The 20,652-nt window shown below is 37.4% G+C and overlaps 1 protein-coding gene across 1 annotated transcript in view; it reads left to right on the top strand.

Annotated features, from left to right (window-relative positions):
* The window catches only part of MALRD1 (MAM and LDL receptor class A domain containing 1), a gene marked incomplete at both ends in the record, with an annotated part of 607,751 nt that overhangs the window by 574,225 nt on the left and 12,874 nt on the right, over positions 1 to 20,652 (top strand). Inside the window, 2 exons of the mRNA XM_081226990.1 lie at positions 3,663 to 3,742; positions 3,835 to 3,931. Coding sequence (XP_081083116.1) covers positions 3,663 to 3,742; positions 3,835 to 3,931 — 177 coding nt within the window. The remainder of the gene's footprint in view (positions 1 to 3,662; positions 3,743 to 3,834; positions 3,932 to 20,652) is intronic.

The following is a 20,652-nucleotide window of genomic DNA, read 5'->3' as shown; positions in this document are numbered from 1 at the left end:
CATTGTTGTATAACACATACATAAATTTGTAATGCTTTGGAATAAATATAACTTAATATATCACCTGTTCCATTCATGTCTAGTTGAGATTACACATTTTTTCACTTTCTGGCTCTGGAAAAATAGATTCTTGAAGCTATTTTTTTCATCTTCTTCTTTAGCACTTTTCTTTACCTTTCTTATACTTCATATATTTTATTTTCTGCTTTGTCTCTTATTTATTTTTAAATGTGTTTTTTATCTCCCAAGTTTATGCTCCTACAAATTCTCAAGCATGTCTTGCCCATCCTTTTTATATCTAGCAGACTACCTTGTACATAGTAGACATTCAATAAATATTTTATGAATAAGGGATTATTGATTTAATGAGAAGAACTTCAGGGATCAAAATGAAAGAGCAGGGAAACTGGTTTTGTGTGTGTGCTCATAATAGAAGACCAAACTCAAACTGGCTCAAACAATTAAATAATTTATTGACTCATGTATCTAAAAAGTCTAAACCCAGAGCAGGCTTGAAACAGGAATGGATTGAAAAGTTTTCAATGCCATTAAGGTGGTTCCTCCATTTCTCCATGATTTCCTAGGCTCTGTCTTCCTGTTTTTTCCTCAGCCTTGCTTTTGTAACAAAATGGTAGCTTCACAGGGCTATACTCTTCCTTTTTCACATCAGAGTTGGGCAGAGGATATTTCTTACCACAAATATCCATCAATATGTACCCACAGGTGACAATATTCTTACTGGACAAACTTATGTCCATGTCTCTCTATGAAGCAATCACTGTTGATTAGGAATGCATTGGACAGGATCCTGAGGCAAAAGGCTACACCAAGGAAAATGAGATTAACTCTAGAGGTCAGGTTGTGGTTCCCTCCCAACCAAACCATAGACATGCTTATGATTTGGTGGAGGGAAGGGAAGGAGCGTGGGTGGTTAAATGAATCTGGGGGATAATTAAGTGGTAGTATGAACTTCCATCATTCTAAAAATAAGGCTGAAATTCTCCAGTGTTATACTTACACTCATCAGGTATATGAAATAAGTGATAAAACACACAGCCTCAGATTAGCTCAGAATAAATCAAATCTTCCTCAAAAGCTTTTCTTATGGGTGCTTTCTGAATCAAAACAGGTCATTTTCTTCCCTTTTGTCAAGTTATCCGTTAATTTTTTTCATTAAACCGATTCTTATGACTCATTATGAAAAAGAAGACCTCCAACATAATTTCATCACAGCTAACATTTCTTTTTTCTTGACATTAAAACAAAACAAACATGCATTCTAATTTAGACTGAGGTATCCTAGTCTTTAGCACAAATATTATAAAATGTTTATCGTCCTTATGGATCCTTTTGGATTGCACAATAGGTGGAATCACCATTGCATTCGATCTTGTTTAATCATAAAATAGCTAAAACATTACTTAAAAAGGGCTATCTAGTCCTTAATTGTCAAGCAAATAAGGTGAATCTCATTGCCCCATTCTTTTAGGGACCTCACTCTTGGCACCAATTATGCAGCACTCCCCACACCCACCGGACTCTAACAGCCACCCAGCTTTCACACAGCTGTGCCTGGAATGGCCACTGGGACTGGTCTCCGCTGGTTGGCTGGCGTCCGCTTAGCCAAAGCACACCCAGTTCTTCCCAATATCTCATCCACTTACCCTATCTGATTTCTCCCCACAAGAGCCTTCGCCCTTCACCCCCAACAACTATAATAGTACCCAACATGCTACTACTAAAAACAACAATCTTTGCATTATCTCTTCAGGAAAAGTCAGTCTCTTATTTTTCCTTTGGTATGCTAATACTGCTGATTTGCTAAGGAGAAATAATAGTTGAGTGAAATATCTACGCTTCCCTACCCAGGTTGCCTGTGAAAAGTAATAGAGAAGATGACTAGCCTTTTCTTTTTAAAACGTCTCAATGATCTTTAATAGAGATCTGTGTTCACCTTGGAGGAGATGAGTCCACCAAACTGTAGAGCAGACAGGATGCTCAATTTTCACTTCTAGCTTGCAGTTCTCAGGGAGATGGGACCAGAGAAATTCCTTTCACTGCCACTGCTCAAAGTGAAAGGAACTTCAGCATGCCAATTCTAGCATACCATCACTACAGGTCTCCGTGTTCCAAGACAAGGATTGAGGACCCACCCCATTCAGGAAGATTTTAAGGGAGTCCAGGCAAAATGTGAAGGACTTACATGCAGATTCACATTGCCAACCTGAGAACTGATAAGAAATACATATCAAGGTTTATGAGAATAAAAAACAAATACTCCAATCTTAAACATTCTAATTTAATTTGAATGTCAGAGGCATCAAAACCAATCAAATTATCTTAAATTTCTACTTTTTAAAGAGTATTTACTAAGGAAAGAAGGCATTCTTATGGGCCTCCTTGAACCACTAAGCTTTTTATATTTAGAGAAGTTATTGCTTTTTTGAAGAAATTGCTATTGGTCATTCAGATTTTCAAATTCAAAAGAGAGACTGAGAAAAAAATATTAACTGTGTGCTGAAGAAGCATTGCTTCTAACACACCACTTTTAAGCACACACATTCAAAAGCTAGTTTTTAGGGCTACCCTGGTGGCGCAGTGGTTGAGAGTCTGCCTGCCAATGCAGGGGACACGGGTTCATGCCCCGGTCTGGGAGGATCCCACATGCTGCGGAGCAGCTGGACCCGTGAGCCATGGCTGCTGAGCCTGCGTGTCCGGAGCCTGTGCTCCGCAACGGGAGAGGCCACGACAGTGAGAGGCCCACGTATCATGCAAAAAAAAAAAAAAGTTGTTAAAAACTAGTTTTTAATCCTATTTTATAGCATGTACCATGAATTTGGCAGAAAATTCAACCAAACCCTTCTTAACTTGTATCCTGTTATTTTTGGTAAACAAGAATGTATACATAAGATTTCACACTTATATGTAAACACATTCCACCAGAGAAATTCTGACACATTCACTGCTTAGAGATAAACCTCGTCTCCCTTTGAGGCACAAACTAGTCTCCAATTCTGAACTTTCTGAGGGCCATCCATATCAGAAGAGATGTCCCTAGTGTTACAAGTTTCATCACATATGTCCCTAAATATAGCAGAGGTAGTGAAATCCTCTAGGACTGATGGTATATCCAATTTGATCCTTAACCTGATTCCAAATCCATGAACTTGAAGGATCATCCCCTTGTAACAAGAAATTAAAATACTCTGATTTATATTTATGTTAATCTATAATTTGAATATTCTCTATTGGTATCTGAAAGAACTGAAATCCATTCACTGTTGAAAAATGTGTAGCTTTTGAGTTTGAGACAAATGAAAAAAAGTAATATTGGACACTGGTGAAAAGTGAAGTCAATTTTTGAAAGCTAGAAATTAGCCTTGTTCTCACCTTATAGATAAAGAAATCAAGTCCCCACCTTACAGATAAAGTTAAGAAGGGAATAAATATTTTTAAAAAATCATCTTACACAATAATGTGAAAAGAATACAATTTAATTATCTTTTTGCTTTGGTTTAACATTTTTGGTTTTGTATCAAAGTTACCCACATTCCTGGTATCTCATTGTTTATTGATATTCATCAGTTTATTCCATGACAATACTGCTAACATATGTTTCCACTTCTTTTTTTGCCAACTATTACATTTTATCTCATTTCCAGATGTGGACAAGGATGGAAGGGAAATCGTTGCCATATCAAGGTTAACCCTCCCATTGCTGATTTCATGGACACTCAGAACAGTAGGTTACATTTTGACCACAGTTACTTGAGTTTTGGACTCTCTAATATTTTTCACTGAATATTTACATTTTTCATTGGTTTGAAATTCCAGATATATGGACCCTCCTGGGTATTGGATTAGCTTTCCTGATGACTCACATAACAGTAGCAGTCTTGTGTTTTCTTGCCAAGAGGAAAGTACCAGTAAGGTAAGTGATGCCTTTGATTGCTGTGGCAGACCAATTTTCTGAAACATTTCATTTGCTATATTTTCCTTTCACCCCATATTACATACTGGTAACTTTAGTTTTCCATACTTTATGGATTTATTTTTCTGAGTAGAAAGCAAGAGCTACTTAATGATAATCACTCTTGTTTTAACTAAAAAGCATTAAGTTTACTTTTCCAATTATGTTAGGAACATTTTTGATGACACCAGAAAACAGAATCTGACATTCTTCCCAAATTAAAAAGGCATGAGGCGATGGATGTCCCACTTTCCGGTAGTGCCCGGGGAAGGCAGCAGAACTGCCAAAGGGATCCTTTCTTGACTTGCTTAGGGAGGCTGGCTCTAAGCACCAGTGTTCCAGACCAAGACTCCCATGTTCTAGGCAACATACAGAACAGAGGCCAAGAGCTGCTGCACCTGGAGGACCTCTGTGGGCTGGGCTCATGCATAACTAAGACCTCACAACCTACAGTGCCCTTCAGGACCCTGGGGCTTCCTACCCAATACCCATCTTCCCATCACCTGTGTGGGAAACACATCACCCCAATAATGAAAGCAATTGACTTTCCCATAAACTGAACAAGGTAAGGGCTCAGAATAAGATTTAATGAAAAATTTTAATGGATCTTTATTGGAGTAAAACTGCTTCACAATACTGTGTTAGTTTCTGTTGTACAACAAAATGAATCAACCATGTGCACACATATATCCCCATATCCCCTCCCTCTTGAGCCTCCCTCCCACCCTCCCTATCCCACATCTCTAGGTCATTGCAAAGCACCGAGCTGATCTCCCTGTGCTATGCTGCTGCTTCCCACTAGCTATCTATTTTACATTTGGTAGTGTATATATGTCAATGCTACTCTCTCACTTCATCCCAGCTTACCCTTCCCCCTCCCCGTGTCCTCAAGTCCATTCTCTACATCTGTGTCTTTATTCCTGTCCTGCCCCTAGGTTCATCAGTACCATTTTTTTTCTTTTTTTTTTAGATTCCATATATATGTGTTAGCATGCAGTATTTGTTTTTCTCTTTCTGACTTACTTCACTCTATTGCAGACTCTAGGTGCATCCACCTCACTACAAATAACTCAATTTTGTTTCTTTTTATGGCTGAGTAATATTCCATTGTATATATGTGCCACATCTTTATCCATTCATCTGTTGATGGACACTTTGGTTGCTTCCATGTCCTGGCTATTGGAAATAGAGCTGCAATGAACATTTTGGTACATGACTCTTTTTGAATTATGGTTTTCTCACGGTATATGCCCAGTAGTGGGATTGCTGGGTCATATGGTAGTTCTATTTTTGGTTGTTTAAGGAACCTTCATACTGTTCTCCATAGTTGTTGCGTCAATTTATATTCCCACTAATAGTGCAGGAGGGCTCCTTTTTCACCACACCCTTTCCAGTATTTATGGTTTCTAGATTTTTTGATAATGGCCATTCTGACTGGTGTGAGGTGATACCTCATTGTAGCTTTGATTTGCATTTCTCTAATAATTAGTGATGTTGAGCATCTTTTCATGTGCATGTTGGCCATCTGTATGTCTTCTTTGGTGAAATGTCTATTTAGGTCTTCTGCCCATTTTTTAATTGAATTGTTTTTTTTGATATTGAGCTCCATGAGCTCTTTGTATATTTTGGAGATTAATCCTTTGTCCATTGTTTCATTTGCAAATATTTTCTCCCATTCTGAGGATTGTCTTTTCGTCTTGTTTATGGTTTCCTTTGCTGTGCAAATGCTTTGAAGTTTCATTAGGTCCCATTTGTTTATTTTTGTTTTTATTTCCATTACTCTAGGAGGTGGATCAAAAAAGATCTTGCTGTGGTTTATGTCAAAGAGTGTTCTTCCTATGTTTTTCTCTAAGAGTTTTATAGTGTCTGGTCTTACATTTAGGTCTTTAATCTATTTGGAGTTTATTTTTGTGTATGGTGTTAGGTAGTGTTCTAATTTCATTCTTTTACATGTAGCTGTCCAGTTTTCCCAGCACCACTTATTGAAGAGGCTGTTTTTTCTCCATTTATGTTCTTGCCTCCTTTAAATGAATTATCTCTTGCACACCTGAGTTTGTGGTCAGAGATTTAGATTTGCTGCAAATCTCTGTGCCATAGAGCACTGGATAACTGCATTTTCGTTGGTGCCAACTTGTATGTGCCTCCCACTTGAATTCTCCTCAGATGTCCAGCTGCAATCATGTTAATTAGCAGACACCAATCTTGATATCATCAATTAAGGCAAATTTATTATAAAATTATAGTGTTTGTTAGAAAAAATATGACATTTTAATCCATTACTATTAAGAAGATCTTACTCAACTATTAATTCTTTTTTTTTAAATTTATTTTTGGCTGCATTGGGTCTTTGTTGCTGCACGTGGGCTTTCTCTAGTTGTGGTGAGCGATGGCTACTCTTTGTTGTGGTATATGGGCTTCTCATTGCGGTGGCTTCTCTTGTTGTGGAGCACAGGCCCTAGAATGCATGGGCTTCAGTAGGTGCTGTGCGTGGGCTCAGTAGTTGTGGCCCACGGGCTCTAGAGAGCAGGCTCAGTAGTTGTGGCAAACTGGGCTTAGTTGCACCACAGCACATGGGATCTTCCAGGACCAGGGATTGAACCTGTGTCCCCTGCATTAGCAGTCGGATTCTTAACCACTGTGCCACCAGGGAAGTCCCCTATTAATTCTTTAGTTGTTTCTTAAGTGCCTAAAATATGTCAGACAATGTGGATACAAATATGAATGAAAATCAGTCTGGACTTAACATAGTGGGGAAAAAACAGAAACAAAGCTACTAAGTGAAATACTGGTTTTGTGCTAGGAAATACATGTATTAGTCAGCATTCTCCAGAGAAACAGAAAGATAAGATAGATAGATAGATAGATAGGTAGATAGAAAGATAGCTAGCTAGTTAGATATCCTATTGTTTCTCTCTTTCTCTCTGTGTATATATATATATATATATATCTTTAAATATCAAATACATAATATATATTTAATGTATAAACATAATATATTATACAATATATATCATTAATACATTGGTAATTATTATATAACTATTGTTATATTACTATCATTAATACATTGGTAATTATTACATAACTATTGTTATATTACTATATTGTCTTATCATGTTTAAATATATCAGTATATAATATATAATATATAAAGATATCTCAAATTAACATATATCTCTATATAAAGAATTACATATTCATATATTACATTCATGTATATCAGTTACATAAATTAATATTAATGAAATAATCAATATTTTACTTGTATTAATAAGAAAATTAATAATGGAATATATTAAGAGAGAGGGATTTCTTTCAAGGAATTTGCTCCTGTAATAGTGGGGACTGACAAGTATGAAACTTGCAGGGCAGGCCTGCAAGCTGGAAATTCAAGTAAGGGCTGATGGTGCAGGCTTGAGCCCAAAGCCTGCCAGACAGACTATCAGACTGGAAACACAGGTAGGATTTTCTGCTGCAGTCTTGAGGCAGAATTATTTCTTCTTCAAGAAATCTGAGTCTTTACTCATAAAGCCTTCAAGTAAGTGAATGAGGCCCACCCACATTATGGAGGGTAATCTGCTTAAAATTTGCTGACTGTAAATGCTAATCACATCTGCAAATTCCTTCTCAGCAACACCTAGACTAGTGTTTGAGCAAACAACTGAGCTCCATAGCCTAGCCAAGTAAACATATAAAATTAATCATTGCAGTATATAAATAAGTTGTCATATTAACACAACCAGTGGGAGTCCTCAGAAACAACCCTAAATTTCACATCTTCTTCAGATTCCTATTGGACAGCCTGTACTGTCAGGGCTAAGGAGAGACCTCTCAGGCAAACATTGGTGGCACCACAGCCCAGCCTGACAGAGCCACCTCTCCTTTCTCTCCTCCATTTCTGTCATTCTTCTGTAATTTTACACCTTCACTTCGTCTTTTCTCCTCGCTGCTGATTTACCGCCCTGTCCTCTTCTCTCTCACTAGTACCTTCTCTTCTGATTTCCAAAATCTCAAGACAGTGGTTTTATTCCCTATAACTCCCCCAAACAAATATCACTCAAGACAGTGACATTTGTATTTCTCTTGTAAGTGATCTCCTGAATTGTTCACTGCACACCCTGCCCCAGAGGCCACAGTGAGGAAGTTCCTACTTTGGACCTGCCTTGGCCCAAAGGTGGGGAAGACCCAACCCAGAGCTACCACGATCCCTCTGCCAGTCCTTTGGATTGGGGGAGGCTTATCCTGAGGCGTCAGAGACTTCTCAAGGATTTGTGGCACAAATAGTTTCAAGGGAGTCAATTTACAGATGCTCAAACTTCATAGATTCTCTTCTGACTAAGAAGGGTGCATTTGGCCCCAGGGCATTGCCTCTCCTGTTTCTTCTTTCCCAGATGTCCTCATTAGCTTATGCTTATCCTGATACTTACCAAAAAGAGATTCCTGTAGCAAAAGAGATTTGAGATAAGCAATATTGAAAGGGGAACAGGAGATAAATCTTTGCCAAATTTATCTTCTCAGTTTCCCAATCTTTCTCTGTCTCTCTTCCTCTTTCTCTCCTTTCCCACTTAGAATTTGAAATCATGATTTTTTTTAATTGAGGTATACTGTTTTACAACGTTGTGTTAGTTTCTGGTGTACATCAAAGTGATTCAGTTATATGTGTATATTACATATATTCTTTTTCAGATTACTTTCCATTATAGGTTTTTACAAGGTATCAAATATAGTTCCCTGTGCCATACAGTAGTGCAGTAGTACAGTAGAGTATTTTATATACAGTAGTGTGTATCTGTTAATCCCAAACTCCTAATTTATCCCTTCCCCCCACCCTTTCCCCTTTGGTTTATTTTCTATGTCTGTGAGTCTCTTTCTGTTTTCTAAATAAATCCATTTGTACCATTTTCTTTTACAGTCCCTGGGACACATTTTAACATATGCATCTGAGTTTAACAATGAAGTCACTCTTTTTCTGAAAATTAAGTTTGATATGGTTGATTGGATAGTTAGCAGGGCTGGCTTTGTCATTTAGATGAGATGGCAGACAAATTCCATAATTTTAAAGAACTCAATATAAAATATTTCAGAAATTATATTCTTTGCAGCCACTAAACTTATCATAAAAATTTTAGATATTCACATGAAAATGTAAAAGGAGATGCATATTTTTCTAAATTATTTTAGGGAAAAGTCAAGTGGCAGGGTTCAAAGGCCACTGCACCAAGTTTAATTTTCCACCGTCTGCACCCTCCACATACACCCTACCCTTGGGAAAAGTCTCACCATTTCCCCAAAGTGCATGGCTTTTCACACCCTCTGCCTGGCAGAGCTATACAAACTGATGTATTTTTGATACTAAGCAAAAATATCCTGGCATCCCTTCAGGGTTAGTCACTGAGTTGTCAGAATGTTATCCTAAAGAAGACAGTTATAGCTCCATTATGTAGGGTTACTACTAAACTATTTCCATATTAACCAGTTCGTATCTTTACATCCCCAGTTTCTAGCATTGTATGCATAAGTGATACCCAATACACGCCCATTGAAGGCTATCTATACTTCATTGAGCATTATCCATACTTCTGACCATCACCAAAAACATTGCTCATGTCTACTAATTACTTTTAAATTAAAATGTTGCACATTAACTTTTAAAAAATGTCTTTTTGCATGAAATCTTTTAAGCCCTAAAGCAAGTTAGAATGCTTGGCCAAGAGATGGCTAAATGATAACAGTGACTCACCTTGAAAATAATACCAAAACTTTGAGATAGGCAGGAATTAATGTAAGCAGGAAATTCATCATCCTCTCTAAATAAACCTTAACCTTAAGATTTGTCATTAGATTTTATAAAAAGAATCTGTAACATAAGAGGCCCTTCAGTGACTTGAAAAACACATTTTTTGTATTAATTTCTTAAAAACATAGGATGGAGCACTGCATGCTCAGACAATGCTAAGCACAGCAATGAGACTCTTAAAGTTGTTTTCAGAGATGCAGTTCCTGGATTTTTTATACATTCTCTGACCTTTCTGTTAGCTACTTGCCATTGAATGTATTAGTGAGGACACTCTGATTGCAGGGGAAGAAAGCATCTCAAGCACCTTAATCAAAATAAAGAATTTAGTGTAACAATGCACATGTCTTCCAGAGCACAAGGGTAGGAATAAAGAGATCAGACCTCAGGAAGGCCTGAACCCAGCAGTATTCTTCATCTGCCTCTCATCTCTGCTGCTTTTTGCTTCACTCTTGGTGAAACAAAGAAACACTCTGAAAACACACTTCCTTTACTCTCTGTCTATATAACAAAAAGGTGTTGACTAGAGAATGGATGTTTGTTACTCATTATGTCCCCAGATCTGTGGAGAGACAATATCTTTGTTTTTACGTCTCCATTCCATATTCCAAAGGATAACCCTCTGATTAGCCCACTTGGGTCAAGATCCCATTTCTGGTCAAATCAACTGTGGGTGAGCTATGGGGCAGGATCAGTAGTACAAACATGGCTGCTGGGGGCGGGGGAGTGTCATCATGAAAGATCTCTGAAAGGTATCCACTACACCTGTGTCCATGGTCCAAAATCCACCAGATTTTTACTCATGACACTTTAGAGGGAGCAACAAATGTAGCAGCCTTCTAGAGTTGTTTGCAGTTCATACAAAGTAGATGTGACAATCCAGCCTACACCTAGAAATCTAGATTAAAGGATACAAATAAATAGTGGACTATTTATTCTTCATTTGCTGAGGCCACATAATACCCACAGCTTTCCTATTTTGGACTATATCATCTTTGCCTGGGGGAAAATATGCAAAAAAATTGCTGTTTATTATGCTGCATTGTGGCACTTACTCCTAAAGAATTGTGTTAATTTAATAAATACAGTAACAAACGTTAAAAATCAACAAACCTATTTCATTCAGTTATGCTGAGAAATAAGATATATCTATGTCTTTTCTAGAAATTTTCTGAATAATTTCATAGGATTGTATGTATGTGCAACAGTAAAAAGATTGCTGATTAGGAAATTATAAGACCTGAGTGTGATCTTGGGAATGCCTCATTATTCAATGCCACAAACATGTGCTAGTCTTGAGAAAGCTCAAAGGTATATAAGATTATCATCTTATATGCTTTCATAACTCCATTATAATATGTATTTGACTATGGCATGTGTAACGGTAGAAATGTAAAACAAAATACTTTGGGGGTAAAATGGAAGGAAAGAAGGATCAAAAGATTGTTGTTAATATTTCTGATAAGAAAGAAGGTTATTAGGATCCCCAAAGCTATACCAGCTGCCCATGAGGATTACAGATGTTCTTGTTTGAGATTTATGAATAAGTGGCCCTGACTTCCAAATAAAATATCTATCTCTATAATATTATTCTTTCTTCCAGACCCTTTCCCACTGCTGACACCCTGTATGATAATGTGGCTCTTTGGAGGCAGAAGTTTTGCTTCTCTTCCAGTGTGAGATCCTGGCATAGACCTAACCTGGGCCCAGCGATGGGTATTTATTCCTAGTCAAAATCAAAACCTTACTTACTCTATGCCTCAAGGCATTCAGCTGCTCTTGCAGTTAGAATGTCACCAGTGAGCCTGTCCTTGGTCCCTGAAATGAATACTTAGTCTTAGCAAACTGGAATTCCACTAGCGGCAATGACCAAGCTTGTCTCATAACGCTTGTGAGCCTTTGCTCTCTCCACATGTGCATTTGCCCTCAAGAAGTACAGCTGTTAAGATCCATGAACTGAACTCCTCAGTCTCAGTCCTTTGTGCATACATTGGCCATGCTCCGCCAAACCCTGCTAAATGTTTACTTTGAGCTAGAAAAGCCAAATGGAGAGCAGGGTTTTGAAATCTTCCCCTTAAAAATGAGATTGGACCATGTGTTATAATGATGCTTTCTCCTCTTCCTCCTCCTTCTTTTTCTTCTCTCTTTTTTTTAAAAATAAGAATCTTATGCAGCCTATTCTTTTATACCTTTCCCTTCATCCTCACCTTTGTTTGTTTGTTTTTTTATCCTGAAATGGTAGAACAGGCCCATAAAAGAGGCCTCAGAGGAAAAAGAGTCTTTGTCCCAAACTGATCACATCTCTGCTCCTCTCAGAAGAGGCCCATTCCCTACCCTGTGGCCGGGAATTTCATGAAGTCAGAACTCCTCTTATTTAGAGTGGAGTGAGTAGTGCACTGGGCAAGCCTTGGCATATCACATAGAGGTGATATGTTCTGGGGAGCCAGCAATTCAGATGGATGAAGAGGGCTGCAAAGGGAAGGTAGCAATCGTATAAAGACTTGAAGGATGGAGAAGCCAGGCAGAGATGAAGAAAGAGGGTTCCTGAAAATAAAAGAGAATGTGGAAACTTATGGTTTTCAAATTGACTGACATAGCTATAGAATGTGGGTGGGAGAACAAATTAGATTACACTTAGAAAAGTGTATGGTAGAGAGGTGGTTAAAAGTTTTGAATGCCTATTTTAAGGAGATTTCAACTTATTTTTAAAAATTGGGCTAAGTGCTGGCTATCTTCTCTCTGTTCCCCCAAGTCCACCCTCTACGCTTCTCCACCAAACAGGATAGAGAGGGTAGAAAGGTGGATCTGGAGACCTGACCTCTATGCACTGCATTAACGGGCTGAATTTATATTCATCTGAATTCATCTGTTTGGCCAAAGTGGAGCACATTGAGGGAGGAAAGAGAGAGGGGCTTGGTATTCATAACCCTGGCTCCTGCCTGCAGCATGGTTCCAGCTGACTGCTAGCAGTGACAGGTCCATGAGGAGCCCCTATGCATTCCACAGCTGTACCCTTCTCAGTCTGCCTCCTTCCAGCCTAGGGTGGTAACAGGCATGTCATTGGCCCAGCCTACTGCACCATTGCTACTGGTTTCTTTATATTCTGGCCAAACCTTTGCAAACTGTCACTTGATCAAACACTCCTCAAATTTCCTAGTTTGAGTATGTCAGCTATTTCCTGCTAGGGCCTTAACTGATGCAAGCCAGGGAAGTGTTTTAAGAATGTAAGAAGAATGACAAGATCATATCTATGGTTAAAAAAAGAATGCAGAGCATGAGAACAGATTAGGAAAAGATTAAGAAAGCAATCTGCAGTCTAGAGGACATAAGCCTGTTTGAGAGGTTAGATGAGAGACAGTGAGAACTTGAGTGAGCAGTGGTGACCGACCTAACATAGGACGTGAGGAAAAAGCAGGGGTCAAAGTTGATCCGAGGATGTTATATCTAGGCAACTGCACAGTTGTTAATGCCACTAACAGAGATCCAAAAATCCAGGAAGAAAAACAGGCTGGGCAACGGGGAAGAAAACTATTTTGATATTCTGTATTTTCTTATACATAAAATGAGGAAGTTGAACTAAATTTTTCCCAAATGTCTGTCATGTATATAGGCCACCTCCACAATTTAGGGCATGACTATATATTATGTTTACTATTCTTTTTATTTATTTACTTATCTTTAAATAGACTTTAGAGTTTGGTCCTTTGGGCTCTGAGTATTCCCTGGTTGTAATGTAACTGCATTAAGCCTTTCAGCTATTAGGGTGCCTTTTATCTGACTGAGTAGTATCCTACCATTATCTTTCATTACAATTCCCTGAGAGAGTTAATGCTTATTTAAAAAAATTTTAAAGTATCTAACTTACGATATTAAACCAGGCACTTGGCAAATCTTTCTGTATGGTGGTCTTGACCACGCAGCTGACTGATGGTTAAAAACAGCAATATCTGGGACTCGGTTATAATTCTATCCACTGATAAAATCTCTGGGAAGCAGAGACATCAGTGTCTGTTTACTCTGCTCCTTGCCTAATACACAGTGTGCATTTCATAAGTAACATGTAGGGCAGATGAAAAATAAGACGGCTAGGATCTGTAGATTTGCAGTAATACATCAAAGTCTTGGAATTCAGGCTCTATGGGCTGATTATGCCCAAGACATTGAATGAGTGATGCCAGATGCCATCTTTTCCAGACTCTAATGGCCAAGAAGAGCTTGTTGGTCAAAGGAAGATAGAACAAATTTTCAGAAATGCTAGGCTTCTTCCTTTGCCATAAAAATAAAACATAAAAAGAGAAAATTTTCACAAAGGCTAACCACAGAAGTTGTGTCATCTGCGAATTTTCCCAGGTCATGTTGGACAAAAAGTAAGCACTCCTACCTCTGAGCTTCCAAAGTGCTTTGTTCTCAGCCTCGTATTTCCCTTGTCACATTGACTTTTGGTTTGATGTCTCCCATAACAGATTGTGAGCCTCTTAGTGGTAGGGTCCTTGTCCTATTTATATTGAGATTCCTTAGAAATTCATCGTAGTAAATATCTGTTAAATCAAATGTCTCAGCCTGTTTCCAGTAGGATGTTTGAGCCCAAATGAACATTTTATATTCCAAGAAATATTTTACTTGGCCTCAATGCTCCAGGATTTATTCCTACTATAATACTTACAGATGACTCTTAAAGTTAGGATATCATTGTTCGGTATTCTTGAAGAATTTCAATGTAACTTGATTGACCTTCATGCCATTCTATAGAAGCTGAAAGCAAATAAAAGAATCCCAAATGAGCCCTACATGTATGACCCTTAGCAAAATCATTATCGGGGTCCATGATGGGCTACAAACTTAGCCCATAGTCAGAAGCTTACATCCTGGAATATTAATGAAGGATATTAGAGAATACCAAAAACCTACAAGTATGAACATTCATAATCTATGGAAGAAACTGGGCATCAAAACACCTGGGCATTTCAGGGAGGCAGGAAATTCAATTTACTTTAAAAAGTGATGATATTCACTCCTCTCAGTATTGTCCTCACACTATACCATTTAATTTGGATATCTATATGTGTGACAGGTTTCACCCTGAAGTTTCTGAAAACAGTGCCTGGCATCTGACAATCTAATCTAATCAATCTAACTGGTAATCTAATTACCAGTTTTATTTATAAGAATATTATTACTTTCATTCTACTTTCTTTCATGAGTACATAGATTAACTTTTAAAGTAATATTCATATTTATCAAATGAACAAAATTAGAAATTTCACATGAATTTCAAAATCATTTGCTGTTTTTACTAAATAAGTAGTAGCTCTTTAAATAACCAGTTCCCTGGTCGTTTATGATATTATTTGACTATGCAAAATCAGCTTACATGCAATGTGTTAGGAATATAAGTCTGGAATAATGAAAGCTTCATTGGTGTGTACATGTGTGTGTTGTCACTGCAAGCTCTCCCAAGTTGTTTCAAATCTATTGTCATTGGATACAGACTCCAAATAGTCTAAGAAATAAATTCTGCGTAAAAAATATAAAGAGCACTTTACTGTGTAATAGCCCCATATTCTAAATATTTGATCTGAAGATAGCTATTTTGCCATTTTAATACAAGTGACTCTTTGGCAGAAATAATCCCCAGGGCAGGATTCAAGGTCCTTTTCAGCGTCTTCTGTCTGTTCACTATAAATCTTACATTAGCAGGAAGACAGCATTTCAGTCCTGAAATATTTCAGTGTTGCATGTGTTTCCTCATATCCAAGCAATCAGAGTAGAAGAATGTGTTGTAGGAAATCAGAGTTGCTCCTTGAAAGAGGTAACCTGTTTAAATGAGGAAGGATAGGAAGGCAGTGAAGAAAAGTGAGGTGTGTGCTATTAGCAAATCATTTAGCTCTGCTATGGCATGTAGCAAATACATTTAGTTCCTTTTGCTGGAGAATCAGAATTCTAAATGTTGTTCTTTATTAATGTTACTAGAGGGTAGGGAATTTCAGAGAGGGGAAGATGGGATCAGCTTCATAATTTTTCTTCACTAACTGCTTTGCCATCCTTCTGATAGACTCTTTTCTGCTTTCAAATTATGTTTCACACAGTTTCTCCTTAAAAGCATCCTTAGGGACACTCTTACAAGTTCAACAATCTGTTTACTGTGTTGGAATTTCTAGTTCACTAATGAATCAAAGGACAGAATGACAAGAGAACTTGAAAGACCAGCTTATTTTTGTCTTTGTAAAAAGAAACACATATATCAGAAACTCTCACCGATTCATTTATGTACTTGTTAGCAAACATTTATTAAGCATCTATTATGTGCTGGGCACTGTGCTAGTCGCTGGGAATATAGAAGTAAATGATAATTTACACTCTGGTGGAGACAGCATATAGAAAAGCAAATAATGTCAATTCTTCAACAAGCATATATGAAACACATGCAGTTGCTTCCTACAAAGGTCTGGAGAAACACAGGTAAAAGAGAGGCCAAGTCTCTTTCAAAGGTGAAAATAATATGGTGGGGAAATTGAAGAAGGATTTAGTGAGTATATGCTGCATCGCTCAAGTCTGAATTCATGGATTGAAATCCCCAAGATTAAAATGAGGAAGAGCAGACAGAACAGCTTGTGTCAAGGCACAAGCTATAATGGAGAATGGTGTGGTTGGTGTGAATAAAAACATAGGTCAGGTAAGGAAAAATGATAGGAAATTTACTGAGAAACAGCAGGGATAGACTATTTTTAAGAAATCTACATAGAATGCTAATCATGTGCTTGTGTACTTATAATTTCTCTTTATGTTTTAAAAATAAGTTGTTCTAAAATAACTCCAAGAAAATGCAATTTTATTGCTTTTTTCAAATTTTAAGTATTATAAGCTGAACTAATTCATAGACCCAAGAGAGTTTTAAGTAAATGTATTAATAAATCCAAAATAGGGTATATTTAAAGGAATTTGTAGGTATTTGTAAGTCATAATGAAATAAGTAAGTTTTTCTAGATAGTCATATTGTGTTGTCAACTTTAGATTGTCTGAAATGATTTAGAAAGAAGCAAGTTGCTAGGTGATTGCTGAGGGAAATCACGAAGACTGATAATTAACTTCAACATTGCAATCAGTTTCAATCAAACAGATTATGTGTCTATGGGAATTCAATAAGAAAATTAGAGGGAGTTTTCATATAGAGCAATTTACATGAAAAAATATTTCATTCTGATCGAAGAAAGTTATATAGTACTTGGCCCTTTCCAACTGTGGGACTTTGAGGTATCACATTCATTCAAAGAGAAAGGAAGAGAAAATATTTTCAGAAGAGGTAGCTAGCAAAACGTTAGCCAGGCAAATGTGTATTTACTCATATTTGAACACCCAGTGTTAGTAGAAGAGAGCCAGCAGAACTATGTGTGATGAAGGACCAGCTGTGTTTTGCTTTGTTTTGTTTTCAATCCATCACATACCAATGCTTTTGTAAGAAGTATTGGAAAAGTGTAATTAAAAGACACACAAAATACTAGTCTAAATTTCTTATTCCGAGCCTCAACAGACATAAATTTACTCTATCAAATAACTACAAACATTTCTAAACACCTATCCTCAATCTTTGTATTTATCTGATCACGGAACGATAAACAGAATAAGACCATAACCATACATAAATCACACTCTGAGTAGCTCTGCAGTAGAGTACATGGCACATATTTGGGACTCAAGTAACGTTTCTGAGATAAATTGGAAAATAAAGATTTTATCTCTGCCCATAGGAAGTTAACATTCAAGTGGAAGAGACATGAATGTAAATAGATAAATGCAACTAAGTTCATTTTTCTAGACGGATTCTTAAATAGCGTTGTCAACTTTAAATTGTCAAAAGATTTAGAAAGAAGCCAGTCACTAGGTGATTGCTAGGGAAAATCGCAAAGACTGATAATTAACTTCAATACTGCAATCGGTTTTTAAGCAAAGAGATTACATGTCTAAGGGAATTCAATAAGGAAATTAGAGTGAGTTTTCATATGGAGCAATTTACAGGGAAAATAGTTCATTCCAATTAACAAAAATTCCATATATCCTGATAGTAAAATGCACACTGCACCGTGGAGTACAAAGAAGAGAAACGGTTTATCTGGCTCCAGAGCTGATAAAGGCTCTGGCCAATGAGGAGGGTGCTTAAGAGCAAAAACAGGAATTATGACCTACTTAAAACCCCTAAGAAGTGCAGCAGGGATGGCAGGTAGACGTTGAGAAGAAATGCTAAAGAGAGAGGAGGCAGGAAAGATTGCGGTAGGGATCTTACCTTTCAAGCAAATGATTTACAAGGAACCAGGGCAGGGTGGGGGCGAGGAGCTCGTGCAGGGGAAACACCTCATGATCTTTTCCAAATTGTAAAATCACCACCCCACTCCCAAGATTCTGATATACAGCAGCCTAATGAATAGAATTTGGGAAGTACAGCAAAGTGCCAGAAAATAATTAAAAATTACATTGAATGTCACCACCCAGAGATAGAGACTGTTACCATTTTGATGTGTCTTCTTCCAAACTTTTATCAATGTGCACACATGTACATGCACCTTTCGTCTTGAAAGTCTGTGTTCTACTATGCGTCCGGTTCATGTTAGGTGGTTGTGAATGTGCTAGAAGTCGGTGGAGACTGCCCTCCCATTGGCAACATGGGGTCTCCTTAGGGTTAAGCTACAGGAACCTGGCTTAGCTTTATTCATACTAATTGCTTCCATGTTCCTGGGCATGTTCCCATGTAAGCACTCTGCCACAGCAAGATCGTATTAAACAGTGACATGTTTTGTGGTTAGTGATATTTATTTCCTGCCTCAGAAGAGTAGGAGAAAAATATGGCAGCTGCTGTATCATGTGAATGAGTTTAGCAAACTTTGGTGTTCCAGTGGTTTGGTTTTGTGACCCCGGATGATTAATCCTTTCCTTTCCCTTTTGGGGCATTTCTGGTTATATTTCCAAACCCAATTCTTTCTGAACTTTTTCACCCAAAACATTTGGTTTAGCTTCTTCCTTAAGGACTGGAAATGAAAACTTGAGCTCATGGACATACCCCCTAAATTATCCCTGCTGTTTCAAATAGACTTGCTTCTTTTCTTTCTTTCTGTCCTGTGTTACAGATTGTTTGTTCTAATTCTTTTTTTTTTTAATGTTATCATCTTGCCAAAGATAGAGACCATTATACAGGTGAATATTTTTTACTACTCCTCATGATGTCTTCCCTTTTTTCTTTAGCAGTGGTCAGGTAATACAGTATTTTACAGGAGTATACATTCAGTGAGAAAAGGATGATTTATAGACTCAGTTTATTCTATCTTATAATGCTTTATGATGTGCAATTTTATTCTATCTATAGATTCTTTTTTTTTAAACTGTGCTTTTTATTTTTAACTTTTAATTTAATTATAAGTGACACACAGTATTATATTAGTGTCAGGTGTAAAACACACCTGATTTGATACTTTTACACATTAAAATATGATCTCCACAATAAGTCTAGTTACCACCTGTCACCATTCAAAGTGAGTACAATAGTCTTTTTTTTTTCTTTTTTAACATCTTTACTGGAGTATAATTGCTTTACAATGTTATGTTTGTTTCTGCTGTGTAACAAAGTGAATCAGCTATATGCATATGTATATCCCCATATCCCCTCCCTCTTAAGCCTCCCTCCCACCCTCCCTATCCCACCCCTCTAGGTGGTCACAAAGCACCGAGCTGATCTCTCTGTGCTATGCAGCTGCTTCCCACTAGCTATCTATTTTATATTTGGTAGTGTTTATTTATCAGTGCTACTCTCTCACTTCATCCCAGCTTACCCTTCCCCCTTCCCGTGTCCTTAAGTCCATTCTCTATGTCTGTGTCTTTATTCCTGTCCTACCTCTAGGATCACCAGAACCATTTTTTTTTTTTTTTAGATTCCATATATATGTGTTAGCATACGGTATTTGTGTTTCTCTTTCTGACTTACTTCACTCTGTATGACAGACTCTAGGTCCATCCACCTCACTACAAATAACTCAATTTCATTAATTTTTATGGCTGAGTAATATTCAATCGTATATATGTGCCACATCTTCTTTATCCATTCATCTGTCGATGGACATTTAGGTTGCTTCCATGTCCTGGCTATTGTAAATAGTGCTTCAATGAACATTGTGATACATGTCTCTTTTTGAATTATGGGTTTCTCAGGGTATATGCCCAGTAGTGGGATTGCTGGGTCATATGGTAGTTGGATTTTTAGTTTTTTAAGGAACCTCCATACTGTTCTCCATAGTGGCTATATCAATTTTCATTCCCACCAACAGTGCAAGAGGGTTCCCTTTTCTCCACACCCTCTCCAGCATTTATTGTTTGTAGACTTTTTCATGATGGCCATTCTGGCCAGTGTGAGGTAATACTTCATTGTAGTTTTGATTTGCATTTCTCTAATGATTAGTGATGTTGAGCATCCTTTCATGTGTTTGTTGGCAATCTGTATCTTCTTTGGAGAAATGTCTATTTAGGTCTTCCACCCATTTTTGGATTGGGTTGCTTTTTTTTTTCATACTGAGCTGCATGAGCTGCTTGTATATTTTGGAGATTAATCCTTTGTCAGTTGCAAATATTTTCTCCCATTCTGAGGGTTGTCTTTTCGTCTTGTTTATGGTTTCCTTTGCTGTGCAAAAGATTTGAAGTTTCATTAGGTTCCATTTGTTTATTTTTGTTTTTATTTCCATTTCTATAGGAGGTGGGTCAAAAAGGATCTTGTGATTTATGTCATACAGTGTTCTGCCTATGTTTTCCTCTATGAGTTTTATAGTGTCTGGCCTCACATTTAGGTCTTTAATCCATTTTGAGTTTGTTTTTGTGTATGGTGTTAGGAAGTGTTCTAATTTCATTCTTTTAC

Source organism: Mesoplodon bidens (assembly GCF_964165515.1).
Source record: "Mesoplodon bidens genome assembly, chromosome: 3".
Classification (NCBI taxonomy): domain Eukaryota; kingdom Metazoa; phylum Chordata; class Mammalia; order Artiodactyla; family Ziphiidae; genus Mesoplodon; species Mesoplodon bidens.
This window is presented reverse-complemented; position numbering and strand designations above follow the sequence as displayed.